This window comes from Sphaeramia orbicularis, chromosome 16, assembly GCF_902148855.1.
Source record: "Sphaeramia orbicularis chromosome 16, fSphaOr1.1, whole genome shotgun sequence".
NCBI lineage: Eukaryota > Metazoa > Chordata > Actinopteri > Kurtiformes > Apogonidae > Sphaeramia > Sphaeramia orbicularis.
In genome coordinates, this window is record NC_043972.1 from 4,315,145 (window position 1) to 4,333,511 (window position 18,367).

An 18,367-nucleotide genomic window follows, 5' to 3' on the forward strand; every position below is an offset into this window, starting at 1 on the left:
TCTGAAGAGGAGGGGTATGTACGCAGAGTTTTTTTTTTTTTTTTTTTATGTGAGTTGGATCTAATAAGGCAAAATGAAACCCAGACAGTATTTTATGCTCCTATAAAAAGCAGTAAAAGTGGATTCAACTTTTGCCTCTTATGGCAGTGATAGAAGACTTCAGTTTAATGTATAGGATCCAGAAGGGTCAGAGAGCTTTGATACCTATATGGTCAGCAAAAATCAAAAATGTTGATTTAAAGTGGGTCTGTGTAGAACTGGTTTTCCAAACTCACCAATAGGGGGAATTCAGGTACCAGAACACACTTAGCTTTACTAAAAGCACCAACAAATCAACACTATGTGTTCACAGACTGTATCAGTCACAGAATAAAGTATAAAGTTCATTATTCACACATCTGTATTATGGTATCATCAAGTTTTCTTCTTCTTTTTTAAAACTTTTTTTTTGTTGGCCAAATTTACACTGTGACCTATGATCTTCATGTGCTGCATCTGCTGATTTTAGACAGAAAACAGCCACAAAAACCACTCATCACCTCTGTTTTCTGTACAGTTTGTGTTGTCAATAGCTGAACTAAGGATCTGTTTGGAATCTAACAAACAAGGTCTGAACTATCACAGTTTAGTCTGAACCATGGATTAACAATGATTTATTAGAAATAATAACATCCCATAATAACTTTATACCATCATAAGCCTCAGAATCAAAGTCACCCGTGTAGAAGAAACACTGACATTTCAACATCAAACTCCATTCTTTTCATTTAGAGACGTGTCCAGAGGTGAAAACAACAACAAAGCCTCTAACTTTTATCACTGAGTCATTTTTACAGATTCTAAAAGTTGTTGATTTGATTACATTCTGATTCTTCGGTCATAGGCCTTGTGGTGTTAGTTTTAGTCACCACAGGAAACAGAGTGACTCACTTCACCCTCTAGTTTTTATCTCAGCACAAACATCACTTTACTTTCACTCAATTAAAGCAGCATGAAGCTAGGTAACTAAGTAGATGTACGTTGCACTATAAAACATTTTAATTCAATAAGAAAAAAGAACCTAAACAAAACTGTTCATGTGAAAACATACATCCTACAGTCAGACAGCAAACTAGTTGAATATTTAGACCAACTGCAAAGCTCACCTTCTGTCTTCTATCTTCTGTGAGCACTTTCTGCAGCTGCTTCACACAGATCCACTTCCTTCAGATTCTCTCTCTGCATTAACTCTCTACTAACATTCCCAAAATAACCTCCACTTCTACCCCTCATGTCGGCGGTTACAAAAACCACAGCCTCAGCCCACCTTGGTATCGGATCAGCAGGGAAAACCCTACACATGCCAGAGTTTAAACACAGCTCGCTGAAAGAATGGCATGACAGCAAATAATCATGTCTCATGTTTGCAGCATTCACCACAATCAACACTCCCTGAATTACGAAACAGACTTTTATGATTCAGTTCAAAGGCTGTCTTAATGTCACAGAGAACCCACAAGTAGTTTTTCCTCGTAAATGGGGGAATTTTATAATATGCTAGTAGCAGACTACAATTTAAACAGTACTATCAGTGTTTTACCCTCTAGCAGCTTCAACATAAGCTCTGATGTTGAAGCTGGTTTTTGAAAGTCTTGGTATAACCTTTTACAACCATCCTTTTCATAGGTCAGGTCAGTATTAGACTTCATCTGAAAGGAAACAGCTTTTTTTTTGTTTGGCCTGTGGTTAAAGTCCAACCTACACCATGTTAGTTCAGAAATGACTAACATAACCTCACCCCAACGCCTCACTAGGGATGGAAAATGATCAGAATTTAGTGACTCCACTTAACAAATCGATTCCATGTTCATTGTCATTGGATTAGGGCATTGGTTGTCAACCAGGGGGGTGTGACCACATGGGGGGGCGGTCACAAGTGACGTGCATGCAGGTGCATTAGTGACTACTGTTGTACATTATAAATCACTTGGCAGATACTTCCGCTCCCCCCAGTTCGCAAATTTGTTTTCAGGGGGCAGCAGATAGTCAATGATAAGGTGAAGGGAGCTCATTTTGACTCTCTCACAACTTTATCTACACGTCCTCCACATTCAGGTTACTTGTAGAATTACATATTGAGATCTGTGAGCGGCGAGGGTGGGGGGGTGGCATATCATCCGGCATCCCCCTGCCCCCCGTCAAAAATTTGATAATGTGAGGGGAGCTCACTTTCAGTGTCAGTTTCTTACAGCTTTATCTAGAGCTATATAACCTACTGCGTCCTCCACATACAGGGTGGGGAAGCAAAATTTACAATATTTTGAGGCAGGGATTGAAAGACAGTGTATGACCAACTAGTTTATTGAAAGTCATGAGAATTGATTTGCCACAAGAAAATTTCCATAATAGAAAATGTTTTTATTCTATGTGTCCTCCTTCTTTCTCAATAACTGCCTTCACACGCTTCCTGAAACTTGTGCAGGTGTTCCTCAAATATTGGGGTGACAACTTCTCCCATTCTTCTTTAATAGTATCTTCCAGACTTTTTCGTAATAGTTTTGCTCATAGTCATTCTCTTCTTTCCATTATAAACAGTCTTTATGGACACTCCAAGTATTTTTGCAATCTCCTTTGGTGTGACGAGTGCATTCAGCAAATCACACACTCTTTGACGTTTGCTTTCCTGATTACTCATATGGGCAAAAGTTTGTGAAAAGGTATGGATAATAGTGTTAGGTATGATTATGACATCAATATATGTTTGGTTTCAAAACAATTGACATAGTGCCTGCTGAGAAAAAACAACTAAATGTTCATTGTAAATTTTGCTTCCCCACCCTGTACACCCTCCCCCCCCAACAAATTTTTTTTCTGCCATGGGGGGTGCCAGTAGGTTCATGATGCCTTTAGTGGGGCTTGGCTCAAAACAAAAGGTCGAGAAACCCTGAATTAGGGAATAAACTATTGTACAAATGGCTTTGTTTGAATTAACTTTTTAATGTCAAATATTCTTTGACATTTTGTATTCGATTTAAGGGGGTATAAAGGTGTAGTTAAAGGACTGTTAGATCTACCTGCTGCAGCCTTTGACCCTCATCGTCTTCTAAATGTAATTCTACGACATGGAGATTATTCATAAACAATAGAACAGCAGGTTGACACAATAAAATGGCGCTAACATTAACAGCACTGATAGAATCGGAGGAGTTCAACGTTAGCAGCTGCAATAGAGGACACCTTGCTGTAGGCTCCAAGGTTATTATCGTTAACGAAAACTAACGAAATGATGAGAACTAGAATTGTAAAAACATTTTTGTTAACTGAAATAAATAAAAACTATAGGTAAAAGGAAAAAACGATAACTAACTGAAACTGTATTGTGTGCTTACAAAACTAACTAAAACATATAAAAAAATATGGATGAAATTTCCTTAGTTTTTGTCTTTGTCAGTGTCGGATTGATATGAAATCGATTTATTTCCCTCAAGCAACTTAAGCTGCTGGCACCATATGATATTTAACAGTCCGTCACTTCTCGTCACTTGTGGTTTCCAGTTGTCTTCTGGTCCCCACTCTACCTGGAAACATGGAGACTAAAGGTGGGAAAAAGCATCAGAGTCCTGTCTGGGATTTATTTGAATACGACGACAGAGAAGAAGATAAAAGATATGAAAAAACTAAAACAAAACTAAAACTAAGCATTTAGAAAATAACAAAAACTAATAAAAACTAGTAAACGTGCTCTAAAAACTAATTAAACCGAACTGAATTAGAGAAAAAAAAGTCAAAACTAAATAAAACTAAACTATAATGAAAAATCCAAAACTATTATAACCTTGGTAGGTTCCGCCTCCAGAGTCACCGCCCCCTTCACTAAGCAGCCAATCAGAGACATTACATTGCATGCAGTTTAATTGGATGCTGTTAAATGTTTGTGCACGTTGGAGGTGTCGTAATGGAAGCTCTGCAAATGTTGCAAATAGCCCTAGTGTCGTCTTTACCAGTGAAATACAACCAGACGGAAGAGGCTGGAGCTACTGGGAACCTGTTCAACCAGTAGTAGACAGGAAGAGTTTCCACCACTAGAGTCCTCCTGTCCACTGTTTGGTCTTACTTTCACTGATGTGTAACCAGCATCCTTAATGACATCTTTATTCGTCTACTCTTGTGTCCTCCAGTTGCGGATCCGACTCCAGATCGTCAGTTCCTGTCGGTGATCCTGGTGAGCCTCCTGCCCCTCCTGCTGGTGGGGATTGTGATTGTGGGCATGTTCTACTGGTACAGAGTCTCTCGCCAACGCATGCTCAACCAGGAATGGGAGAGCAGCATCAAGAAACGCAAGCCTAAAAATGGAGGGCTGGACTGCAGTGAAAGCTGCGCCATCATGATGGATAACGGTTCAGACAGTAGCTCCACCCACGCCAACAACCTGAACCACAACACGGAGCCGCTGCCCATAGACCTGGATCTGCTGGTAAACACACCTCGAAGAATTTATTTATTTATTTTAACTTTATTTAACCAGGAAGTCCCATTGAGATTAGGAATCTCTTTTGCAAATAAGGCCTGGCCAAGGTAGCAGCCATACAAAGTCCAGACAATATAAAACACACACATCAGTGGCGGCTGCTCGTCTTTCAGACAGGGGAAGCTCATTGTCGGCTAACATAAAAAAAAAAGTCAGGTTATTTAAAGATAAATTTGGCCCTCCGTTCCTTTTTAAGAAAATGCTCAGTGACCTTATCGTACCAAGTAAACAAGAAAACATTGAAATTATGTTAAATTGAAACAAGGAAGTACAATGAGTGTGTTTTATTTACAGTGCAACAAATGAACGAGTAATTTCGTAGTGGTTTCTCTGATTTCACAGCAGAATGCACAACAGTATTAAACTGAACTCTGTCAAGTGAAGGAGTAGATCTGAAAATAGCTGTCAGTCAAACGGGATTCAGCCTTTCAACTGATCCTCCAATCAGCACGTGGAAGCCTGGCGTCTAGCCCGGCCAAGCTCCACCCACAGCTCCATTCACCCCCAGAGACGCTGAGTGTCCAGGGACAGGACGACATCATGGCATTTATTCAATTACCGTCCAGTTTTGAGGCAATGAAAAAAAACTGTTCCACTCAGTCCCATTGAAGTGCATGGACTCTTAGCGTCTACGGACAAGTGCACTGAGCAGAGATGGAATGAGAAAACAGAGATACAGGAATGGAGGAGAAGTGAACAACATCCAGTCTGTTGATTTGTGATAAAGCTGATTCTGAACGAACTTGTCTTTGAGATGAACGTGTTGTAACAGATTTGGAGTCAATGAAATGTCAACACAACCAAACAGATTTAACCATTTAATATTCATAATTTTAGTGGAAGCCGGGCTTCCCTTGCAGTCTGTGAGAAATTGCCTCTGACATACATGATACACAATTAACAATAAAACACAATAACAACTATTCAGCCATAATGGTATCAGGAAAAACAGTGACATTCCTCCTTCACTGTATTCTCCATGATACTTTTAAAATCATTAACAGAAATGAATGTATGTAATTTTACAGTTTTTGAAGATTATTTTACGACCATAGTGCGTGGTTGGAAATATCAAAATATCAGATCTAAAGCAAACCTGAAGAACGTTTTTTTATTCTTTTTTAATCCAAACTCTTGGTCCTGTCCTAGGTTGGTAAAGGCCGCTTTGCTCAGGTCTACAAGGCCAAGCTGAAGCAGACCACCTCGGATCAGTTTGAGACGGTGGCTGTGAAGATCTTCCCCTACGAGGAGTACGCTTCCTGGAAGAACGAGAAGGACATCTTCTCCGACACAGACCTCCGACATGAGAACATCCTCCACTTCCTGACGGCGGAGGAGAGGAAGGTGGAGCGACAGTACTGGCTCATCACCGCCTTCCATCCCAGGGGAAACCTCCAGGTGAGTCCATGGCAGCACTGAGGAGGTCTGGACAAATCCCTGTACGGTTCCTCTAAACTCACACACTGTCAAACCCGTTCATCCATGTCCACCAGGAGCACCTGACCCGTCACATGATCAGCTGGGATGAGTTACGGGTGCTGGGCAGCTCATTGGCTCGTGGTGTCGCCCACCTCCACAGTGACCACCTGCCCTGTGGACGCCCTAAGGTAGGGCCACTTCAACCTCAGAGAAGCCTTGGAGTATTTTTAACTATTAGATATGTATGTTTCACAAGCTTTTTACGTGGGAGCCAAAATACTAAATAACACTCAATTCACAACATGATTTTTCCCTACTTCATACTTATATATTTCACTCTATACTTTTATCTTGAACAGATAAAATATCTATTTTGAAGATATAGTTTGACAAATCACAATATTGTTTCATGCAGGTGTTAGTTAAACCTTCACATTAGATTACATTACTTTGTAAATGATAACGTCTAGCTTTTTTTCATCTTATCAGTAAGTGTGGACACTAGCTTTTCAGACCTGATTCATTGTTTTAACCACAATCTGGGCTTTACAAACACATAATTAGCTTTTTGGAGACAGAAGGGATTAAATTTGGACAAAAGGGGTGGAAATATGAGAGCATGAGGGGTCACTGGTGAGCTAATACTAAATGCTAACCATTAGCCCAATGCTAAGTGGAAGCTGTTCATCACAACTACAGTGGAGCTTTCTGAAAGGAAAAAAATGTGTTTTACTAAATAAACTGGATCTCTAAAACCTGACTCAGCAGGTGAGTGATTTATTATACAGCTTCTATTCGACCTGAGATTTGGATCTGTGGAAAAATTAAAGACCATCAGATCATTCATCAGAAGGTCCAAATAAAATGAATGAGACTAGAATGAGTCATGGAAAAAATATCATATATAATTTTTGAAGCAGCATCTAGTGGCGTTCAGTGGTATTACAACTTTAATATGCTTCCACATTGGTTTGATTTTTGAGTCGAGGTCCCAGCTGTTAGCAATAATTGTTATAAATTCATAACGTTAATTGCTTTTCGTGTTTTGTTTTTTCCTAATTCTTGCTTTTAACCCTTTCATTGTCTTTTTACTGTAAAGTAAGTAAAGTTTATTTATATAGTACTTTTCACAAATAAAAATCACAAAGTGCTGTACATAAAATGGGTGCAATAAAACAACATAAGAATAATTTCATAAAATAGATAAAAAGGATAAATCCATCAACCAAAAGCTTTCCTAAATAAAAACGTCTTGAGCTGCTTTTTAAAAGAGTCCACGGAGTTGACCACACGCAGGGACAGGGGCAGGTCATTCCAGAGTCTGGGGGCTACAGCCTGAAAGGACAGCTGTCCCCAGGTTTTAAAATGAGTCTTTGGGACCTTCAAGGGGCTCTGGCCTGAAGACCTAAGGGTGGGCCCGGAGGAGCAGGGGCACAACAGTCGGCAATATAATGTAAAATGAACAGCAGGGTTCTCGCCAGCATGGTTGAACGTCAGGGCCCCTGACGCTGTCCCTGGGGGACCCCGACGCTGAGATTTGACCTGCGACACTGTCTTTCAACCAGTGTAGCGATGTTTTTGTGTGTGTGTGTGTGTGTGTGTGAGATCATCCAGCGTAATGATAACGAGATTTGAATTTGAAAAAATCTATTCCTGTATCTTGGCGCAAAGTGCTGTAGACAGGAAATGAGAACAATAGAAGCCACACCCCTTTGTGTGCCTTGGTATTGTCTGACACCCGCCCGCCAACATCACTTGCCTTATGCTCATTGGCTGACAATGAGACTTCAGTCAATTTATCTTATTTAAATGGACTGATTACCTGTAGAAAATTATATCTAAAATTTAGCCTGTGCGTGTGTGTAGTGTGAGTGCTGCTCCGACTATCCCATATGGAGTAATTCCCATCAATAATTACCATTCACAAATTTGAAAAAAACAGTTTTTGCTTTTAATCGTTGTAACAAAGACGAAAACTTTGCTTCATTCCTCAAAATTTGCCCCTCAAAATGCAGGAAATAGTGTTTCAGAGAGTTATAAATTTCAAAATTTTCTGGGGGAGGATGCCCCCGGACCCCCCTACTAAACTTGCGCCATGTACGTGGCACACACCGCATACATGGTGCCCCTACACTGTGAAACAATCCTAGTGAGAACCCTGAACAGCAGTGTTTTATTTTTGTTTCTTGAAGGTGCCCATAGTCCACAGAGACCTGAAAAGCTCCAACATCCTGGTCCGAAACGACCTGACGTGCTGCCTGTGTGACTTCGGTCTGGGTCTCCGATTGGACAGCAGTCTGTCTGTGGACGACCTCGCCAACAGTGGACAGGTGAGTGGACGTACCTGGACTTTCTTATTCCAAGTCTTAATCCATCACTTTGTTTGTTGTAACATCATGCACTAATCCTACTAAGGTACTCATGAAGATCTGTCCTGTTAGTTTTAGCTAAAAGCAGATTCCAAACCCAAACACTAGTGTGTGTTTTGTATGTTGCTACAAGGTGTGGGTTTTGGATGAAAAGCTGCTGTTATGGTAACTGACAGTTTGCGATCACAGCCCTGCATTAAAGGCTTTGGTTTGGTTTTCGGTGTGATATGAGCTGGCTGTGTTTATTTTGCTTCCCTCTGTCAAAGACTCTGTGTTGCGAGTGTGTTTTGATGGGACACACCTTGTTTGCTGACACAAGAAATCTGACGGAGACAGACGTGGAGTCGAGGATAGAGGGAAGGCGAAGGCTTTGTTGTGACATGTACGATCCTCGGGGCGGACTGATGCTGTCTCTGCCTATCTGTCCATCAGTGTTTGTGTTTTGGTGAATAATTCCCACTACTGCTATTACTACTACGTCTTCTGTACCTGGACAGATGAAAGACGACAGTAAATAACACATTCCATCCTCCTCATATCATCTGCTGCTGTATTTTTATTGCAGAATGCACTGTTTTTATATGATAATGAATAATTTTATGCATTCAGTTCTTCTAATTTACACCGTGGCTGGAAATTCCCAGCTGCTCGGTCGCAATTATCACTTTGGTTTCCTATGATGCAACCGATATTATATCAACTCCCTTAACCCAACCACATAGGTGTTTTGATAGGTTTAAAGTAAAGCGACGCTAAAGACATGACTTAAGAGTTCTTTGAGAGTTATTAAAGCAGCGGTTCAAGTAGTGCTACGAGGAATGTTTTTGTTTCCCACTTTCCTAATTCTGACATAAGCCGTAACCGCGTGGAAAATGCTGATGGAATGCAGAACAAGGCACCGTGATGCAAATTAAAACGGATTGATGCAAAACATTAATCGTGCAACAGCTGGTTGTCAGGTCTGTGCTACAGTTTGACATTTGATCAACTGTTTTCTGCTCGTAGGTTACAAAACCGCTTTCACTTTGGTTTAAAAACCTAATTTGTTCAACTCTCTGTGTTTAGTCAAATGTCACGAAGCTGTCACCATCAAATCACGCAACGCTAAACCTAGCATTTACACAGTTAGACGAGTGACAATTAGGTCATATTTAGCACAATAATAAACTTTATTGCAGACACAGGCCCATAAACCACAAGCACACAACATACAGAATAAATAGAATAAAAAGGATAAAAAAGAATAAAAAGGAGATACAAAAATTAAGCACATTATAAAATATACAAACTATTGCACCAATGCTGTCTCAAATAAAACTATCAATGGATTACACTTTCAGCTATCGGAGAATGCCATAACCTCTAGTGTTGCGTCACATACTGTATCATATGTCAATAAGTTAAATAATAACATTAGATAAAGTATCATACTTCAAGGAGATGAATGCACTCATTTCATTCAGTATATTCAGTTCAGCATCTGATTTGTGTAAATAGAATATTTAACCTTCCTCTTGTGTTAGCTTTCTGTGACCATCTTTATGTTAACTGATTGGCTTTGAGCTATGTCTTAAATCAGCTGTAAAATACACCAAAAACAATTAGCTATCATCCAATTTGTTTCTCATCTCTTGTTTACCTTGTTAGACTTCCTAATCCATGAAAATACACTGAACAAAAATATAAATGCACCACTTTTGTTTTTGCTCCCATTTTTCATGAGCTGAACTCAAAGATCTAAAACTTTTTCTGTGTACACACAAGGTTTATTTCTGTCAAATATTGTTCACAAATCTGTCTAAATTTGTGTTAGTGAACACTTCTTCTTTGCTGAGATAATCCATCCACCTCACAGGTGTGGCAGATCAAGATGCTGATTAGACAGCATGATTTTTGCACAGGTGTGCCTTAGGCTGGCCACAATAAAAGGCCACTCCAAAATGTGCAGTTTTATCACACAGCACAATACCACAGATGTCACAAGTTTTGACTGTGCGAGGAAAATGGTGGTCACACCAAACACTGACTGGTTTTCTGACCCCCCTGGACCACCCAATACAGTAAAAGTGCACATTTTAGAGTGGCCTTTTATTGTGGCCAGCCTAAATCACACCTGTGCAATAATCCTGCTGTCTAATCAGCATCTTGATCTGCCACACCTGTGAGGTGGATGGATTATCTCAGCAAAGGACAAAGGAGAAGTGCTCACTAACACAGATTTAGACAAATTTATGAACAATATTTGAGAGAAATAGGCCTTTTGTGTACATAGAAAAAGTTTTAGATCTTTGAGTTCAGCTCATGAAAAATGGGAGCAAAAACAAAAGTGGTGCGTTTATATTTTTGTTCAGTGTATTAGTTTTTATATTTTTGGTGTGAGCCTCTGGGCCTTTTTTTTGTCAACATACCCCTCCATGTGCGCTCTGTAAGTCACCAACTCTATACTGAACTGACCTCATATGTGTGGACATGCCCGTCTTTGCTTGTTTTGTTTTTGTGCAGGTAAACTGGATAACAAGGCAAAATGAGAATCCCCAAAAGCTCACATGATTGGTAGAGGAGCTGGCTGTCAGTGTGTTGGCTGACAGTGCACTTATGGTTTCAGTTTTGGCTCTAATTATTGATTTATCATCTTATTTTTATAACTGCATCGAAACTGACCCTAACAACACAAAGGTCATAATTTCAACCAGAGTATTTCATAATTTTGTGAAAAAATGTTTTTGTGTTATTTTGTTGAAATAGAGGTTCCTGATAAAGTCAAAAAGCCTTGATGCAATACACAAATTTTATGTAATTCATTTATGCATTTAAAACCTAAAATGGGTCGGTGCCAACCCTAACACAAGAGGAAGGTAAAACACCAGCCAACTGGTGAACTGAATCCAAAACCTGCTATTTGTACCCTTTTTACTATACAATATATCATTACAGCAGCATTAATATGTAAATTACAGTCGCAATTTTGACACTTCTACATCTCCTCAGCGTACTTGTGATAGTTGGAGTTCATTTAGTTGGATAATTAATACAGTTATAATGATGAGAAGTAAGATTTTTATCCAACATCATCAACGAAAACTGAGAAAAGTAAAGACAAGTTTATTTATTTAGCACTGTTCATACAAAAAGGCAATTTATAGTGTTGGATATGAAGAAAAGGAACATGCAGTGGAAAATGTTGGTTTCTATGTACTTCTGTGTATTTTATGTATTTTTCTGTGTATGTCTATGTATTTCTGTGTATTTCTATGTATTTTTCTGTGTATGGCTATGTATTTCTGTGTATTTCTATGTATTTTTCTGTGTATGTCTACGTATTTCTGTGTATTTTTCTGTGTATGTCTATGTATTTCTGTGTATTTTATGTATTTTTCTGTGTATGTCTATGTATTTCTGTGTATTTTATGTATTTTTCTCTGTATGTCTATGTATTTCTGTGTATTTTATGTATTTTTCTGTGTATGACTATGTGTTTCTGTGTATTTCTATGTATTTTTCTGTGTATGTCTATGTATTTCTGTGTGTTTTATGTATTTTTATGTGTATGTCTATGTATTTTTCTGTGTATGTCTATGTATTTCTGTGTATTTCTATGTATTTTTCTGTGTGTGTCTATGTATTTCTGTGTATTTTATGTATTTTTCTGTGTATGTCTACGTATTTCTGTGTATTTCTATGTATTTTTCTGTGTATGTCTATGTATTTCTATGTATTTTTCTGTGTATGTCTATGTATTTCTGTGTATTTATGTATTTTTCTGTGTATGTCAATGTATTTCTGTGTATTTTATTTATTTTTCTGTGTATGTCTACGTATTTCTGTGTATTTCTATGTATTTTTCTGTGTATGTCTATGTATTTCTGTGTATTTCTATGTATTTTTCTGTGTATGTCTATGTATTTCTGTGTATTTATGGGTTTTTCTGTGTATGTCAATGTATTTCTGTGTATTTTATTTATTTTTCTGTGTATGTCTATGTATTTCTGTGTATTTCTATGTATTTTTCTGTGTATGTCTATGTATTTCTGTGTATTTCTATGTATTTTTCTGTGTATGTCTATGTATTTCTGTGTTTTTCTATGTATTTTTCTGTGTATGTCAATGTATTTCTGTGTATTTTATGTATTTTTCTGTGTATTTTTCTGTGTTTTTCTATGTATTTTTATATTTCTATGTATTATTATGTATTTCCATGTATATTTCTGTGTATTTCTGTGCGTTAACCGTCGTTTCCGTCCCTGTAACGTAGGTGGGCACAGCGCGGTACATGGCCCCCGAGGTCCTGGAGGCCCGGCTGAACCTGGAGAACATCGAGTCCTTCAAACAGACCGACATCTACTCCATGGCCCTGGTGCTGTGGGAGATGACGTCGAGGTGTGAAGCCATCGGAGGTCAGTGTTCACGCAACCCACAAACACACACACACACACACACACACACACACATGCATACTTAGTAATTAGTACCTGCTGCGGAGGGAAGTATGATGTCATGTAACACACGAGCAAACACACACACAGAACAAACAAACCACGCTGAGGTGAGGAGTGGACCGCTGAGGCGACTCCACAGTGACGACACACATCAGGAGTTCCAGTTATCACAACAGGCTCAGCGGGCGAACGGAGCGGCCGGTAGTGAGCTCACCATGATGATAACATCTCTAACATCTGTAAAGCTCTGGAAGCGGAATTAATTTAATTATTAGTTTGTAAAAAGGGGGATGGGAGTCTGTAAGTTATACTTTTTCCCTCTCCTTCTTGAGCGCCACACATTTTGTTTGACACGTTGTATCGTTCTTTATTATCTGATGATTTCATGAAATAGAATTAAACTAACTGACTAACAAACCAGACGCCCCTGTTTCAGTCTGTTTTGAAACATTATGGAGCCTGGAAACGTAAAGTAAAACAGCATCTTCTTAGTTCTTTCATCTCCAGCCCCACTTCTACCCTCTCATTAATATTTACAGTGTCCATGAATCAGTTATAACAGGGGTGTCAAACTCATTTTCTTCTGGGGTCACATTCAGTCCAATTTAATCTGAAGTGGGCCGGACCAGTAAAATAATAGCTTGATAGGCAATAAATAATGAGAAGTCCAAATTGTTTTAGTGCAAAAAATGACATTCAATTATGCCAATATTTCCAAACTATCCAAGCAAAAAGGATGTGAATAACCTTAAAAAAAAAAAAAAAAAAAAAAAGAAAGAAATTTGTTAAGAAATATAAGCACAATTTTATCAATATTCTGCCTCAATTTCTCATTTATGCATATGCATTAGATATCAGATCTACAAAGGCACAAAACATTTAGGGACAGGCAGAATATTGTACAAATTGCACTTAATTTTCTTTAGACATTTCAGGCTTTTCAGAGTAGCCTCTAGTGGCCATCAGTGATACTACAACTTTACCACAATAACTTCATTTTGGAGTTGAGGTCCTTGCCCCTTACCCCAATAAAACACTAGATATTAAGACACTTATACTAGAAAATAAGCACCTCTACAAAAAGTAAAAAAACAAAAAAATAATAATACAAGATATTTTTGCTTGAATTAAGCAAAAAAAAAAAAAAAAAAAAACTGTCAATGGAACAAGTGAAAATTATCTTGGTAAGATTTCTTGAAATGAGATTTTCCAGATCTATTGTCTAAAAATAAGTTCTTATATCTCACTGAAAAGTTACTCTTTAGGCGATTATGTCTTATTTAAAGTGTGATGAGATATTTTGACTAGAAATGAGAAAAATACACTTAGTAAGATTCTGTTTTTTTCCAGTGTAAGGTCCATACCAGTTATTTAACATCTTTAAGCCGTATATTACTCTGCACTTCCATCTTCTGTTCACACAGTTCAGTTTCTAAAACATACTGTAGAATCATTGTTTTAGATATGATTCATAGATATAGTAATATTTACCAGAGATATGGTTAGACATGGTTCACAGATATAGTTATATTTACCAGAATCATCTCACAATCTGATTTCAACTTTCAGGTGTGATTACACCCATTCACAGTTTTATTCAACAAAACCCAACCACAGCATGTGAAAGCACCACCAGAGGAATTCACAGATCTCTACCACCCCCACTACCCCCCTCGCCTCCTTTTTTTTTTTTTTTAATACAGCGTTCACACTCTAAAATGACATGAAATGAACTGAAATCCTAAAGAAAACACTGATTCATTCCTTCTTATGTATGGTCCTTTAAGTTTGTGATCTGGTTAGAATTTTACTGACTTATTGTACAGTTTTTCCTGAAGGGCATATCTGTTTTTATATTTAATATGCATGCATAAAAAGCAACAAATTAGTATTTTTTAATGAACAGAACGTGAATTGTATGACGCATGACTACATTTGACCATCAGCCCCCTCTCTCTACCAAATGAATGTCTTTTTATTTTAACCCATAAAGACCCAAATATACACCAGTGACCAAAAGCATCTACTGATCTATAATGTTTAATAATCTTAGAGCCACTGATCCTATCAATACATCTAAATAATTAGTGTAAAATACAGTTTGTCGTCTTTTCATGGCCATCAGATATGACCCATTTGGACATTACCGTTCAAACACCATCATCTTCTACAACAGGGGTGTCAAACTCATTTTAGTTCAGGGGCCACATTCAGCCTAATACGATATAAAGTGGGCCGGACCAGTAAAATAATGTAAATAATAGGATAAGAACTGACAAATAATGTCAGCTCCAAAGTTTTCTCTATGTTTTTGAGTGAAAAAAGTAAAATTCCAAAATGAAAATATAATGAAAAATCTACGAACTGTACTTGACCATAACATGAACCTGAAATTTTTTAAGAAAAATAAGTGCAATTTTAAAAATATTACGCCTTAGTTTATCATTTATACATGTGCATCACAACTTACAGATCGCAGCCGATCTACAAATACATAAAACATTAAATAACAGGCAGAATATTTTCAAAATTCCACATACTTCTATTAAGGCATTTCAGGTTGTTCATATTTGTTCAGGTTTTTATACATTTTTGTGTAATTTAACTTTTTTACACTAAAACAAAGACAAAAATTTTCATGATTTATAGTTTATTACCTCCGCCAAGGAGGTTATGTTTTTGCCAGGGTTTGTTTGTTTGTTTGTTTGTTTGTTTGTCTGTCTGTCTGTTTGTCTGTCCGTTAGTGTGCAACATAACTCAAAAAGTTATGGACAGATTTTGATGAAATTTTCAGGGTTTGTTGGGAATGGGATAAGGAAGAAATGATTAAATTTTGGTGGTGATCGGGGGTGGGGGGGCCCACGGGGGGGCCCATTTCCAACAAACCCTGAAAATTTCATCAAAATCTGTCCATAACTTTTTGAGTTATGTTGCACACTAACGGACAGACAAACAGACAGACAAACAAACAAACAAACAAACCCTGGCAAAAACATAACCTCCTTGGCGTGGGGGGGCCCATGGGGGGGGCCACTGATCAGCCTTGGCAGAGGTCTGCGCTCTCCGAGTGCTTTCTAGTTATGATAGTATTTTACTCATTCTGGCCCACTTTAGATTAAATTGACCTAAAATTATTTGAACATCCTTGATTGTTAATATCTTTAGTGCAATTTTTGTATTTCACTAATTCATCCCACGGGCCAGATTGGACCCTTTGGCGGGCTGGATTTGGCCCCCGGGCCGCTTGTTTGACACCTCTGTTCTACAGCATTGATTCACCAGTAAAACCCATGGAGTTGGATCAATGACAGTGGGTTTATGTTCAGTTAATGAGAGATTTTACCAGAAAAGTCACTTTTTTCTCAAGTTTTTTTTCTGTTTTTGGTCTGACAACCCTTAAATGTAATCTCAGCACGATGATTGAAGTACATGATCAGTAACATAAACATAGGAAAATACCTGATTTTCACTGAAAAACTGCAAAATAGAAAGGGTAATATTATGATAAATGGTGATAAATCACAAAAGAAAGATTAAATAGAGAAGAAAATTAATTTGGGAACTGACCCAAAAATAGCACTGGGTCTTTATGGGTTAACACTAACTTTGTTTCTTGAGCATAAACTTTATTGTTTTACCTAAAGACACAAGTATCGACCAGCAGCAGTGACAGATTCGATTAACATACATATTTACGCTGCTGGAGTGTGACAAAAACATTTGCATTACTATATCATCCTGTTTGCCATGCAGTGTTGTGCATAGAAGCAGCTGATAAGACATACATGTGCAGTGTGTGCCTACCTACTGTTCATGCTGTGACCTACATATTGTAGACGGTGGGTTCATGCCTACTGTTTCCTGTTATGCAGTGACTGAGGTTTAGGTGTCAACAGGAAGCTGGCGGTCTTGTCTGTCGGACTGCACCTTAACCTCAGCTCCAGGTCTGCAGCAGGAATCTGAGGAATGTCTGATATGTGAGGGAGACAATCTGAACTCTGCCGTTGCCCTTCTTTGGGCAGGAAATCATGGAGAGAGCTGGAAGGGATAGAGTACCTGACTGAGCTGGATATGTGTGTGTTTGGGCTGTGTTGGATGGACATATGAGTCTGTATCTGCACCAGAGGTTCAGATCTGTGAATGTTACAGCTGTTTTACCGTGAACATTCTCCTCCTCACACATCTGCACCGACGCACATGTTTGTACTTGTGGGAAAGACTCACAATGACTCACAAGTTTTAATCTCATTCATTACCATCTAAACACAAGCCTAACCCTGGGTCTGACCCTTGTCTGAACCTTAAAGACTCAGTGCTACTTTTGTGGCAGTTCCCAAATGAATTTTTCTCTCTGTTTAACCTTTCTTAAGTGATTTATTCCAGTATTACCCTCTGTATTTTGTGCTTTTTCAATGAAAATCAGGTGTTTTCCCATATTTCATTGACTGATCATGCAAATATCCACAAAAGCTCAGATTAAAGTTGAGGGTTATTATATCAGACACACAGAAAAATGAAGAAAATGTGATTTTTTTCAACAAAATATATCATTAACTGAGCATAAAACTAAGTGTGTCCATCCACTGTCACTGATCCAACTCCACGGGTTTTACTGGTGAATCAATGTTGTAGAAGATGACAGTGTTTCTATGGTAACTACGGAGCCTCTGTACGTCCAAAAGGCTCATATGTGATGACCATGAGAAGATGACAAATTGTATTTTGTAACAATTATTTACATGTATTGATAGGATTAGAGGATCAACAGGTATTAATCCATTAAGACCCAGTGCTACTTTTGTGTCAGTTGCCAAATTCATTTTTTCTCTATTTAACCAATTATTAGAATATTATCCTCTGTATTTTACATTTTTTCAATGAAAATCAGGTATTTTCCCAAATTGAATTTACTGATCATGTAGATGTTCATAAAAGCTCACATTAAAGTTGGTTTCATAATATCAGAAATGAAGAAAAATGAAGAAAGCGTGACTTTTTTCAACAAAATATATCATTAACTGAACATAAACCCGGTGTGTCCATCCACTGTCATTGAACCAACTCCATGGGTTTTACTGGTGAATCAATGTTGTAGAAGATGACAGTTTTTCCATGGTAACTCTGAATGTCCAAATGGGTCATATCTGATGACCATGAGCAGATGACAAACTGTATTTTACACCAATTATCTACATGTATTGATAGGATTAATGGATCAACAGGGATTAAACATTTACATCAGTAGACGGTTTTGGTTGCCAGTGGCTGTTTGGGTCTTTATGGGTTAAAGATCCACCTTTGTCCTCAGACTGGATATTTTCTTGTAAGAAAGCAATACATTTCTCTGAGACTGGAAGTGGATAGATTTAAAAGAATTTGGGAAAACTGGTTAGAGTACATAAAACCAATTAGGTCTGATTTTATCTGAGATATATATTGTGGGGAAAAAAAAAACCCTAGTTCATGCTACAGAGGTTTAGTTTTTCTTGTTAATTATATTTGTGTATTTGTTTTGGTTTAATATATTCCCTGCACTGGTAACATAGTAAAACCCTGTTAGTGTAATCGGGCAAAATGTATGGTGGAAGGTATAGAACCACGAAGTCCCGGGCACAATTGTATTTGCGTACTTGAAA

At 38.0% G+C, this 18,367-nt stretch overlaps 1 protein-coding gene across 1 annotated transcript in view; it reads left to right on the plus strand.

Annotated features, from left to right (window-relative positions):
* The window catches only part of LOC115436337 (TGF-beta receptor type-2-like), an 89,494-nt gene that overhangs the window by 44,518 nt on the left and 26,609 nt on the right, over nucleotides 1–18,367 (plus strand). The window contains exons 4-8 of the mRNA XM_030159184.1: nucleotides 4,158–4,453; nucleotides 5,657–5,905; nucleotides 6,001–6,114; nucleotides 8,119–8,256; nucleotides 12,548–12,689. Of these exons, the coding sequence (XP_030015044.1) occupies nucleotides 4,158–4,453; nucleotides 5,657–5,905; nucleotides 6,001–6,114; nucleotides 8,119–8,256; nucleotides 12,548–12,689 (939 nt within the window). The remainder of the gene's footprint in view (nucleotides 1–4,157; nucleotides 4,454–5,656; nucleotides 5,906–6,000; nucleotides 6,115–8,118; nucleotides 8,257–12,547; nucleotides 12,690–18,367) is intronic.